Below are 13,905 nucleotides of genomic sequence, written 5' to 3'. Positions count from 1 at the left end.
TATATTTGTAGTTATATGCTTTTGGTTATATCACTTTTCATGTAGTTGTGACAACTGGAAGATAAGGAGAGTGCCTGAGGAAGCCAAAGAGATGATAATAGGAAAGAGGGGAAATGAACTGAGAGCTTTGACCTCTTTCTGTTGTTGAGGTAAATGAGGGGGGAGAGGAGGTGAGGACCATTAAGAAGAATGTCAGATGAATGAGTAACTTGTTAGAACACACAGAAAAAAGCACAGCAAAAATGCCCATTTCTTTTTCTCTGCAATTAAGATGTTTATGTTTAAAAAACACAGTGGAGGAGAAACATGTGCATGTTTGCTCTTTTCATAGTCACAGGAAACAATTATGTTATGTGACAATTCAAGACAACTGCTCCATTTCAGCACAGTAATTACTGTAACTAGCAAACCAGTTAACTACACCAGACATCATACTTACAGAGGTGCTGACAGGGAGAGGTGGGCAAACCCACACACACCCACACCCCCACACCCACACCCCCCCACACACACACACACACACACTCCTTAGTGCAGAGCCATGACATGCAAGTATGGGTGGTAAACCCACATGGTTGTTGGGCCAGAGGTGGCTTAACTATGTCTGCAGTAAAAAAGCATGGATTTCTGTGGAGATTGTTAGCAGCTGCACACAAATCTTGAGGGGGACAGTGGTGAATTTCAGCACAATGTCTTCTCCATGCCTTAGGACAGCTCACTCTTTATTCATGAACACTGACTACAAAGTCTTCTTGCTAAAAACAAGTTTGTTGTCCTCAGAATCTGACATGTCGCATACAGACGCAAAGTATATGGATGTGCAGTAAAGCTGCCACTGACAATGTTTTTCTTTGGGCAAACTGTATAATTTCTAGAATAAAGATGCAGACAGCAAGACCACTTTTTTCGATCATTTTCAGTTCTGTGTGAGACCTTCTCGGAGTCAAACAAGGGTCAATAAGATTTTGAGCAAGCGAAATTATATAGTTACATATCAACATTTGTTCTCTATTTTGTTTGACAAATTGAAGTTAGTGAATGTGTAAGACACATTAGTGATTGTAGAAAAAACAGAAACTCTGTGCTCAAAGTTAACACAACGTGTGACACTGAAGTTGCACATGCGCACAACCAACAACTTTTGCACTAGATCAAACTGTACTTGTAACTTAAATGTGTGTGTTCGTGTGTAATTTCACTGTCAGACACTGTGTGGTAACAGCATTTGTCTTTTCATTTTAAGTGTGTGTAATGTCTCTTTATTTCTAACACCCTTCTACAACAAACCTCAATATTCAACCACATGCTTTGATTATTTCTGAACGCCATTTCACAAGCTCAAAAATGTAATGACTCATTTAAACGCCTACAAATACACTAATGATCAATACATTTAACTGCACATATTGTATGTGTAGGAATGGGAATCGAGAACCGGTTCCAAATTGTTTAATACATTGGAATCGTGTGTCTTCGAGCAGATCAATGCCTTTTATCGATGCTGGCATGTTTTTCTGACAGTTGAGCATTCCAAGGCAATGGCACCAAACTCATGCGTCTACTGCTAGAAACAACAAGGAGAGTTAGAGACGGTCCAAAGTGTGGCTTAATTTCACGAAGAAATATGACAGTGCTAGCTGTAATGCCTCTAAAATGATCATTTCAAGTAAGCAGCAATATGCTCTCAATACGCAAAATCCTAGGAATGCCATGTATTTGCATGAGTGCAACTGATTCCCAACCGAGCAGCATGGTGGTTACTGAGGGTAAATATCCTATATTATGATAACATTAGCCAGCCAGGCTTAGCAGACTTCTTTCCACCACCCCATCTGAGAGGGTGTTCTCCACAGCTGGGGATACCATTAGCCCAGAGATCTAGGATCTTCCAACAGAAAGTAGACACGCTAATATTTCTGGAGAAGAATTACTGATTTTATGTGCCAGTTTTATATTTGTTTCAAGCCTTTGAAAATAACTATTTTTAAAATCTTTCCTAGCATACTTGCCTATTTTTCTAAAGAAGAATTGTTTATTCTATCAGTATCAGTTTCATGTCTGTTGTAAGCACTGAAATGTTATTCTAATGTATTCAAATGTTATTAGGTGACATGGTGTTCACACAGACTCAGGTCATTTACGCTGAAATCCTGTGTTCCCACACAGTAAATTGATCATCAATCAACAAGGGAATCATTAAAGAACGAGACAGATAATCGATAATGGCACTGGTATCAATTAAATTGTATCAATTCCCATCCTTGTGTATGTGTATGTCTCAGTTGTTTGTTCAGTTTTACAGTAGATAATCTTAGATCCAGTGTTAGACAGTTGGGCCGTGTTTTTTTCCTCTTCTTCTTTCTGTTTTTTTTCCTGTGGGAGCTGTACTGCTTCCCCATTTCTAAAAATAACAAGCACTACAAATCTAACATCATCATCCATGATAATGTTAACATGGAATTCATAACATTTTAAAGATGAACTGACAGTGAACTTCATGTTTATGGGGAAATATCAGGCATTGCATTGGTACAACTCCTTCTGTTTTGCTTTTGATTGCAGGGATACACACGATAATGGTCTGTTAAAGTGGTGTGCTCAGTCGTTGCCCTTGCCATGTCAGAATGCCTATTTAATGGGAGAATCCTCCACACAGACTCTTAAAGTCTATGGGACACCAGCAGCCCCAAGCCATTAGAGGCAGACTGTCTGCTGATCTCAAGGAAGTAAAGGTGTTTGTCCTGAGTGTCCCCACTGTGGGTAATGACCCATCTGGTCAGTGTATGTGTGTGTTGTGAGTTGAGGTGTCAGGTACTAATGATGACGGATGGAGGTCCAGCCATCATGGTAGGGGGTCCAAATACAGCATGGTGCACACATACGAGCAAACACAGAAGGCTAAGATGTTGACTGAAAGACACAGGATAAAATATACGATGTCAGAAGATCTTTTCAGCACCCATATATTATACAAATAGAGGTTGGACAACTGCAATAAAATGTCATGTATAATTAATTAAGCACAATTAAATAAATTAAAAGGGAGGAGAGGCAACAGAGCTAAATGTTCAAGGAAAGACAGGATGAGAAGAGAGAAAGGCGTAGATGCGAGTCCTTGACAGAAAGGATACGTTCACCTCTCTCTCCACAAATCCAGTCCCACATTTTTCAGACTCTGCCTCACCCACTCTAACCCACCAGCGGGAGAAATAAGGCATCACAAAGCATTACTCTGCCAGCGCACTCAAGTTCATATGCAGGTGAGTAACTCCCCTTCACTCAACCGGCTCCAATGTATCAATGTGTCTGTGTGTGTGTGTGTGTGTGTGTGTGTGTGTGTGTGTGTGTGTGTGTGTGTGTGCGCGTGTGCGCGTGTGTATGTATGTTTGTTTGAGTGTGTGTGGTTGCCAGCAGTCTGTGATTAAAGCTTATGTTCTACTGCCCTCTATAGGTGAACAGGTACTGTTGAGTTTTAACAAAAGATGGAGGAGGGGTTGAATCATTTCATCCTTAATCAAATGTATTTGAATAAATCCCCAATAAATCCACAGTTCTTACCTTGACTCTGCTCTAACTGTAAATCACTGTGCTCCATTATGACTCATTCTCAATCTGCAATTTTCAGAGTCTGTTTTGTTAAGAATCCATCTCAGACAAAGCGCAGTGACAAAAGAGGACAAGCTGTTTAAGTGCCAATAAAAAAATATGTCTTCCTTAGCATTAAAATGCTCCTGAAACATGTCAAAGCATCAGCATTTAATTATGAGTGTTTTATTGTATTGTAATCAAAACAACAGAAATTGTTAACCCCTCAGGGTGAGCGGTTTCAGTAACTGAAGGGGCAAGCAAGTAAATATTGTGCACAAGCTACAGTATTACTGATTCATAATGTGGTGGGGATAACTCTCCGTCTACTTTGAATTAAGTGTCATTGAAAAAGAAAAGATACCATACCAAAAGCAGCATGAAGTGTTTCTTTGCAAAACAGTCAGCATAGCTTTACTCTAGAGATCCTTATTGTTTTTCAGTGTTTCCCACTGGTTGAGAATTTATTTGTAGTCCACTGTAATAGTTAGGGAAAAGGGACTGTGTTAAATCTCTACAATCCAAGACCCCAATACTGATCAAATAAAATATATTAATATATTTCTGCATATGAACCAACTACAAACTAATAACAGGTGCTCAAAGCCCCCCGCCTCTCTCAATAGCAGAGCTGTGAGCTCTAGCACTTATTTTTCCATTTTTCTTTTAAGGCGGTTTGGTGGGTAAAACAGTAGGTCTTGTTCTAGTTGCCTGTCACTTTGATTCTTGAAATAGAAATTAAAAGCAGAAACAATAAAAAAACCCACTGTACACCAAGTTCCCAGCACAAAAGATCAGACAAACAAAGTTAGCTTTTGAACATGGTGGAGCATTTATGGCAGCCATAGCCAGATATTTACCTGAGGAGATGGAGAGCAAAACAGAGAAGAGTGAATATTGGACTTAGAAACATGAGTCTAAATAAATGGTATCGCTACTGTTTAAATAAGCAACTGTTTGCTAACACGGTTGCCATATCAACTTTAATAAGGTGAATGTTGTATTTACAGCTTGTTGCGCTGCCCCCAAGTGCCCGAAAAATCCAATAATGCAGGTTTAATTGCCACTTGTGGTCACATTGGCCATTGTTCAGCAAGTTGCACGGGCTCACAGTTAAAAGGACGATGTCCCCCACAGGGGCAGAGTTTGACATTGATCCCAGTCCTCTAAAGCTTTTATCTCTCACATGTCATATTCACCTACACTTAGCATGTATATCAAGACGCTCACCTTCTTTTCCTCTTGCTTGGGCACCAGTTCGTGGTAGCGAGGTATCACAAGCTCAGCTCTGCCTTTCTTCTCCTTTTGAAGGTTCACATTCTCATAGTGCGCTTCTTGGTTTCTGAGACAAGAAAATAATAGAGGACACAGACACATACATAGAAGTGATAAAAATAAAAAGAGTGAGAGATAGAGAAGTGTTATCTAAAAACATACAAAACAGAAAAGAACAAAGTAGGAGGAATGGGGAGATACAATGTATTGAAAGAGAGGGGAAGAGAGACCTGTAATGGAAAAGTAAACAGGAAAAAAGATGAACAAAGAAAAAACAGATGGGAGAAGAGGACATGAGAGAGAGAGAGGGAATTAACCGGAGAAGGAGCAGTGAAGGGGAGAGAGGAAAAAAAAGACTGGAACAACTGTTCCTGCTACTGTCAGCAGGAGAAAAGACAGAATTTTCAATCATTTTTATATGATTCCAATAATCACATATCACAGACGTATTTGTGTAGATGCGTAAATGCTCACACCTATGAGTACGCAGTACGATTGCTCACATGCACACTTTTCTCTGCTATTTCTCAGTCGATTCCTGTATGAATAGCTGAGCTGGGTGTGAGCCCGCCAATGTAGAAGTGCTTAGTAAAGCCCATCCTCCGTGGCCATCAATAGAAACGCTATGTGAGAAATGTCAAACATAATGCCTTGGCTGTAGGATCAAAGCAATATTTCACTTTGGTGGAGCAGCTTCTCTGTTCAGAACTCATGTCTGTAAGGAGCAGTGAACTTGCCCAGGAGCATCTAATCAAACCAACCGTTTGTCTTTTTACCCATGCTTCCAAAATGTGAATCCATGAAGGTTTTTTATTTCAAATACATGCGCCGATGGTTATCCATCAAATGTGATTCAATATCGATATCTCAGAATCACAGATGATGCTACGTAGTTGTTTAGTTACTAATGTTCTTAAGTACTGCTAACTTCAGCAGTTCCTACAGTCAACTTCAATGCCAACCATTAATTTGTTAGATGATAAAATAGTATTGTACTGCATCCGACTTTAAACAACTTGTCCTAAAATGGTTTAAATAAAATCCAACAGCATATAGTAATAGTTTGACTATTTGAGCAAGTTGGATGAGAATATCAACACCACTCAAGTCTAAGGGTAAATATAAGGCTACAGCATGCAGCTGGTTAGCTTAGCAAACCTGGCTCTGTTAAAATGAAATCCCTGTGCCCAGCCAAGAAATAGTCCAGTACACAACTCCCCATAAAACCTCAGACAGAGCCAGGCTGGCTGTTTCCCCCGTTTATATTGACCATACAAATATGACAGTGGTTTCAATCTTCTCATTTAAGTCTGAACTGTGTTTCTCGAAATGTCGAAGTATTGCTTTAACATGATGCCAGGCTGCTAGAACATGACACTCAACATTGTTGTTCGTATGCCACTGGTGCTCCACACTCTTTTGATACTGTACCATGACACATTTTACTCACATCTCAGGGTAATATTGTCCTGGACCTGGTCCCTCCCCCACTGTCACCTCAGTTCGCCTCCCTTTCATGTTGCCAAAGTGGACTCCTTTATACTTCTGTGCAGAACTCATCTTTGGCTACAGAAAGAGGAAGAGTGAGAGAGACGGGCAGACACCAAGGAAGAGGAGGTCAAGAGTGGATGAAAGAACAGATTGGCCATGGAGAAAGAATGTGACAAAAAAAAGATGATAGGAGGATGGAGAGAACGAGATAACAAGAGGATGAATGGATGAACAAAGGAGAAACATAATTGACTCATTCACACTTATCTGGCTTCTCTTCCAGCCGGGGCTCATGCAGCTGGGGCTGAATGAAATGTGAAGTCAGAGATCTAGGGGAGGCGGTCCATCCTTTCTTATCTCTAAGTTTTACAGCATCCTCTGCCTCCGGCCTCACTGATAGGAACAACTGAGAGAGGCTACATCTGGAAATGAGCTGGCCAAATGTCGCCAAACACATTTTAGACATACTATGTGTATGATTTCCTCATAAATATGTCCCAAGGTGTTGCAAATCAATAAATAGATTAACAAGACTACTAGGTTTGACCCTAACCCACCCCTAATCTTTCCCAGAAACATTCATTGGCAAGACGAAGAGTCTACAGTCATGCTATAGACTCTGTGAGGCTCTTCTACAGTGGTGCTTTGAGTTGAATGTCGAAGTCAGCGTGTTAACATGCTCACAATGACACTGTTTTCATGATGATGTTTTGCAGGTATGCTGTTTAAAATTCTTCCCTTTTTTTCTAACTTTTCCTTGACCCAGCTGTCTGTATCTATTCTGTGGAGCAGGTTATGGGAGGATTGGCAGGGAGTCTAAAAAAGTTTCTAACTCCATGTGGTGCCTGCCTCCTTATCTCAACTTCAGCGGTGACTGGAGGACGAGATCTGAGGTTCTGTCCTCTGTGATCTACCAATCCACTTTTGAGGAGGGGAGATATAAAACAAGGATGTTCAGATACTTAAAGTTGAAAGGCAAAACATAACTGTTCTGCATCCCATGCAGACACATACCAGCACTGTGATGTTATCGCAGCTGGCATTGAGTTCAGAGGCACAAATTGCACAAATTTATGTCAAGGAGAGTTATTTAAAAGCAAAACAAAAACACAGCTAGTAGGTATAAACATATTCATTCAGTTTGATGAAGTGAACTGACATACTTATTTATGATTTAAATGAAAATTTAAAAAATCAAACAAAAGGGTTTTGTCAGTAGGGTCATTTTACAACCAAACACAACACAGTATGGGTCTAAATCTTATTCAGGTTCTATTAAGACAGTTTTCTCTCAATGTCTCTATTTCCATTTTACATCTTCACACTAAGAACTAGCACTGTGTAGAGACTGACCAATACTTGATTTTTGGGGAAGGGTACTTACAAATAGATAATGGAAAGACTCTGTGGCAAATTCTAAAAATGAAAGGAAAGTTTAAGGAAAAATCTGTATGTAAATATCTGGTGGTTTATAGTGACCACACATCTATACTGCCTTTTCCTTTAATCTGACACCCATCTGAACCTCCTATATATTCAAAGTGAAATTACATACATACAACATATCTCATTTTGATACTGTTTCTAAATCAAGTGTTTTTTACTGACTTGTGCACAGTAAATATTTACCTATCAGCCAAAATATGTGCCTGCACAAATATATCTGTGATAAGCCCATCTCCATCAATAACTACTCCCTATTCCAGGATATTAGTCTGTCTCTTATTCTGTGTACTAAGTTGGAAGTAGCAGTCGATGTAGTAAAGTAATTGTTCTGTCAATACAGCCATGAACCGTAAGTTTAGGGTCAGTGGATAAAACCGATTAAGATGTTTTTGTTTTTCTCAATAACATTCAGACCAAAAACAAAGTTATTCTCTTTTGATTTCTGTCTAATGTCTTATCATTCAAAGCCTGCCTCGACCACTTTGAAGTTACGTCCTCAGACAACCACTTAATTCCGCCTCTCCGCACTTTTGAACTGAGACGGAGCACGGGGCGGGGAAAGTGTTAGAGTTTAAAGAAATGAGTGTGTCAGATGGAGAGACAGAGGGGAAGACGGCAGACAGAGACGGAGTCTGAACTTTCAAAGGGAGAGCAACAGAAGTGGAGACGGAAAAAAGGGCCCTGGATGGATGCACTGCTGATAGCCCTAAATCACAGAGCGCCTCTGTGCCTGCGCCGGTGTGTTGACACAACCTCGGCCAACACTCAAGGACGCTGTTGACTTCCTCTGGTCATTAACAGATGAAAAATGACTTAATTGAGAGCCAGACCAGCAGGCGTGTGCATTATTTTAAGTGAATATTGTAATATAGCTTGAAGAATAATTACTAATGGCTCTCTTTGTTGGCATGTAAAATGGATGAGCAGTGGTGCGCTGTGGCTTTTTTAAAGTGGAGCTGCATTCATTAGCTATGGAAATGGGTTTTGGGCCAACTGAATGAGGTGGTGTGGGGGGGGGGGGATTTCACTGGTGCATTAGATCTGCCCAACACTAATGGGCCTCGCCTCGCGGGCAGAGTAAGTACATTCAGACACACACTCGTACAAACTAATGAAAGCACACATGCGTGCACAAATGAACACTTCACATTCTCTGATGGATGCACATTCAGACTTCAACATGAGTGTGCATGTGTGTGAGTCTGTGTGTGTATCTGTCCTTACCAGTGGATTGTAGTAGGCTGGTCCCAAGGTTGTGTCCCTGGGAGGGGGCTGCTGCTTGCTGAGCACACCCAGGGCGTCCTCTTCATAGCCATAGGCCTGGCCTGGGGAAGGAATGGATGGGATATCTGACTGACGAACCTGCCGGAGACTTTTAGCCCGCAGCCACTGCGCAGAGAAACAGAGAGAGATGGGAGTGGAGAGAGAAGTCAGGGCTTGAGATGGAAAGGATGCCCTGGCTTACAAAGTAGTTGAACACTGCCTGGGGCCTCTATAGTGTGAGACTGAGGGAGTGACAGTGACAGAGGGGAGGAGTAAGAGGAGGCAGACGATATGAAACAAAAGAGGAAAAAGGAGGAAATGCAAACAATAGACAGAGGAGGAAGTATAGGAGTAAGAGCAACGAAGGACATCATAGTCAAAATGCGTGAAAGCTATTCAACTATAATTCTATTCAATAAGTTAAGTGTGCGTGCGTGTGTAGGTCTGTGTGTCTTTATGTGTATAGGGGGGGGGGGGGGGGGGGGGGGGTGTCAGTGAATAAGGTTAGGGTTAGGAAAACATTATAGTCAGAGTAAGTCTGTAGGATATTAATGTAAGTCTATGTCTGAAATTAATGTCAGTCGATGTCCAAAATTCTATGTCTATGTGTACTGTCCCCAAAAGTGTGTGTGTGTGTGCTATTCTATAATTACAGCTAGCATAGAAGGAGAAGAAGTGAAAGTTTCAAATGCTCCGTTCACAGTACGAAGTGAGCAAATCGTTGGACTAGATCAGATAAAAGCCCAGAGCTCAGTGTTAACTCAAAGCTTATCAATGTGTGTATACCCTGAAGATAAATTTAACATAGCAGACGAACAGAAAGACCAGCTTAATAACGTCTCAGTTCAATGCACGGCTGACCCTAATACGCTTCACTGTTATGGTATCACTGTCGATGAAGCTGGAGGCTACTGGACAGGCCACCAGTTCACATATCACACAAGATATTTAGTGAGCTAAATGATCAAATTGTTTGCCTGCTTTGTCAGGGATTTGTCTTAAATTCTCAAACCACCTGAGGCACTATATTTCATAGCAAACAGGAGGGAAGGTATGCCGTGCCAAATGTGGATTTACAAAACTACAAGGCTCCTCTATTTGTTAAATTTGATGAATAGCAATGATAAACCTGTCAGAGGTTTATCGTTGCAATTCATCATTGTTTCTGGACACCAAACTCAAAATGGTGAGCACATTTTCAGGGACTTACAAAGACCAGAGGTAAAATATACACACTTATCTACAGGCTTTAGTCTGACTATATAGGAATTGTCTCAGTCTCAGTCTAGTGATTTACATGTTACTGAGTCTCTAGTGCATATTATAAATGGCTGCTATGCATGGGGAAGGCTTTACATTGTAATACGTGATGTCTGACTTACTAGATATAACGTTCTTGCCATCATACTCTTTCGCTCTCTTTCTTTACACGCACGATGAAAGTATGCCTTGCTGAAGGTGATAAGTTTTCAAATGTTACAGCAAATACACCAGGTGGTGTTCTTTTTATGCGAACAATAGCAAAGAGACTGTTTTGACAAAAGTCTAGAAAACAGGTTTGAAAATAGCTGCCTCTAATTCCCATATATTGGTGTTGAGCAGTCTGCAGATGGCAGAACTGCCAAAGATAAGGGCTACGGTTCTGGCAAGGTACCGTCTGCCAGTATTGGCAGTCACCACTTTCGGGGAAGGCGCTGCTATTCATATCTTTTGTTTGACAAATGGCACAGATATAGCACATAACACTACACAGTGCTGAGAAGAGTTAGAGTTAGTGCTGACAAAATTTGAGACACTACCCTGGCTAGATTGGGAACAGAGTGAAAAGGGTAACCAGACACATAGAGACAGACCACCATTCACACTCACAATCGCACATATTTAGAGTGACCAAACAACCTAGCCTGCATGTTTTTGGACTGTGAAAGGAAGCCAGAGAACCCACATAAGCACGGAAAGAACCTGGTCAGAACCTGGAACCTTCTTGCTATGAGGCAACAGTGCTAACCACCACCCCAACAGTGCCGCTGCACACACCAACAGTACAAAAAAAACAAAAAACCTGCACATCTAACTTGAGGCTTACCTATCCCCAGACGACTTTTTGATCCCTGATGGACCTTGACTAGGTCAAAGTAAGAGAGCAGTTTTCCACATATATTCCTCATATATCCACACGACATGTAAATAAATGTATAAAGGCCAACCTACTGTGGATGAAGAACATATTTGCCTAGAAGGAGAAAATCTATAATAAATAATTTTCTGTAACTTGACAGCTCACTTACTTTGCCTTCATAGCTTCACCCATATGCCTACCATTTTCCTGCCAGGCTTCTCAGCCTGACTATCAGCTGTCACGGCCCTGAGCGTGTTTCCTGAAGCAGGCAGCACATTGTAGGCCCCGGGGCCCGGAACCTTCGACACTACCTCCTCGAAACGCTTGGAGCGGTTCTGGAGACTGCGGCCACCGTGGATATTTAGCTGAAAAGACATGGGACCAACAGCGAAACAAGCAGACACACAGAGAATGGGATGGTAAATGAGAACGATTTTATAACCTGCACCTATTGTTTCCTCAATTAATAATTTTACATGTTTAAAAAAGCAATTAAAGAGCTGCTAGGCAGTCAAATCAGTTGTTATGCAAAGAATGATTGCGATTGCCTCTCCGCTATGGGAATCTTCTGTGTTACACAGGCAACCCAGGAAATAACAACTAACATTGCAATTGTTCTTTTTGAGGATGCTCTGATATATTTCTTTCTTTGAAACATATGTTTTCATGTACACTGACATTGACATTGACTTCTTCAGGCAATCTGACCAAGTCCAAGCATTTCAGTGAGAAATCCAGCCTCATCTAACACAGTATCTGGCTCTCAGCTCTTGACTTAATTGTATGTCAGTGATTCTGTCTGACATACAGTACCTTGACAGATGAGGCGTCATACTGTCCAGGGGCTGGTATTGTTTCACTGGACTCACTGAATATTGACTCTCTGCCGGCCAAGGACAGGAATGGAGCAAAGCCATCTTTAATACAGAATAAACACACAAGAGTAGAACATGCAAGTTGCTTGATTAGAAAACAGAAAATCTACGTTTACATTACATTGATGTTGTATTTTATGTTTTTTAGAATGTATATCAATATAGTGGGTTATCTATAATTTTGTCCTTCACCTGTAGCCTACATGTCTATCTCTGGAGTTTGAATGTTGTGTCTTCTTTCTGATAAATGAATATTTAAAGTCCACTCCATCATTGTAAAGTACAAGCTAGCTTAATGTTTTTTCAATTAGCTTTAGCATTTTGAACATGAAGCTAGCGTTAGCTACCTTACAATTACTTAAGGTTAATTTTAACATTTTCTTGGCCAATCAAAAAACAGAGGCAGGTGGATTTCTAAGTTTAAACTAAAACTCAAGTAGCCTACAAGTCTTCGCTTAAGTCTTGGTTGTAGCTGGCTAGTTCCTACCTGATATTGTAGATTTCCTCCCGATGACTTCGTAGGACCCGGGGCCAACTGTAGGCGAAGTTTCTTTTGTTGTCATGAAGGTCACTCTTGGAGCTCGGCCGTACATGGTGGCTTACCCCGGCTGAAACCGCCTGCTGGCTTAACTAAACTTCATTTGTAAAGTACAGGCAGCAGCTAGTGTCGGCTCAAAATCCAAAATACAGCTCTGGCTTTATTATATGTGTTAAGGCCCGAGCCTCTGCTGTGTGCGGTCTGTCTGGTCCAAGCTCTGCGTTACTAGTTACGTCGTTGCCTGGATACCACATGGCGTCAGGAAGCAGGTAACAGGCCCACAGTGTCAGCCATGCTCATGTTTTCTTCACCTAAACTGTAATCTCATTGTTGCCATTATTTGTTTGATGGAATCATCCACGGATTCATTTTCACCTTCTCCAAAATGGACCAGTGTACATCAGTATCTTCTCATTTGATGGTTAGTGTTGTCAAAGTGCAACCATAGTCCAATCCTACCATCTAGTGGGTGAGTCCAAACATCCATTTATCTGTCTCTAAAGTGGGCCAGTTATAGTGCTCATTTAAAGACAAAATTGATTCCTGCGATTAAACAGATTCCAGCAAACTGGCTCAGTTTATTCTGTTGTGAGAACAAGCCTTCCTGCATTTGGCCTTATTGGCCTTATTGCAGGCCTACCACGCCTGTCACCACTGCTGTTATCATCATTTGCAGTCTTGACCTACTTCATCCAGCTATATTAGCCTGTTCCACAATGTAGTGAGGATTTGTATAATGAGAACTCAGGGGAGAGCCGTCCAAGTATCAAGCGCCTCTCTGGAACAGCGGACACTCAACTGTGCCATTAGTTTAACGTCCTTTCATGTCTCATAAGCAGCAGGTTTGGTTTGCACACTGGTATTTGATTTGACAAATGGTGCTAATCCCCAAGAGGACAATTTAGTCAGACACCAGAGCATCCAATGAGACAGCAACAACACTAATACTCATATACACAGTTGAGACGAGTATTGCATTTCATAAATGACATGATTACTGTAAGTCTAGTGGTCTGGTGCACTAAATTACAACCATCAGTGATATATCAGTGATATAGTCCAGTCAGTTTGTCACAGGCTAAAGCATTAATCGGCCATCTGTATACTCAAAGTGATATCCTAAGACTTCCCTCACTTCTATACAGAGTCAGCAAGTCCATGACAGAAAAAAACAGTCACTGAAAACTGAAAAGTAGTGCTTATGCATCTGAAAATGTCATTAAGATGTTGACCATATTATGGTACGAAACTTACTTGTTGTCTTTTGTAATGGATCCAGCCGCAAGCCAAGTTAAGAAAGTATTTTTGATCAG

General features: G+C 41.0%; 1 protein-coding gene across 1 annotated transcript in view; it reads right to left on the bottom strand.

Moving 5' to 3' along the window:
- The window catches only part of stpg2 (sperm-tail PG-rich repeat containing 2), a 54,119-nt gene extending 41,472 nt beyond the window's left edge, over positions 1-12,647 (bottom strand). The window contains exons 1-6 of the mRNA XM_070834439.1: positions 12,542-12,647; positions 11,993-12,096; positions 11,380-11,544; positions 9,022-9,186; positions 6,311-6,426; positions 4,816-4,927 (exon numbers count right to left, since the gene is read on the bottom strand). Of these exons, the coding sequence (XP_070690540.1) occupies positions 4,816-4,927; positions 6,311-6,426; positions 9,022-9,186; positions 11,380-11,544; positions 11,993-12,096; positions 12,542-12,647 (768 nt within the window). The remainder of the gene's footprint in view (positions 1-4,815; positions 4,928-6,310; positions 6,427-9,021; positions 9,187-11,379; positions 11,545-11,992; positions 12,097-12,541) is intronic.
- Between the last annotated feature and the right edge of the window lie 1,258 nt (positions 12,648-13,905).

The sequence above is a fragment of the Pempheris klunzingeri genome, chromosome 7 (genome assembly GCF_042242105.1).
Source record: "Pempheris klunzingeri isolate RE-2024b chromosome 7, fPemKlu1.hap1, whole genome shotgun sequence".
NCBI lineage: Eukaryota > Metazoa > Chordata > Actinopteri > Acropomatiformes > Pempheridae > Pempheris > Pempheris klunzingeri.
Note: the sequence above shows the minus strand (reverse complement) of the source record. Positions and strands in the feature narration are given on the sequence as shown.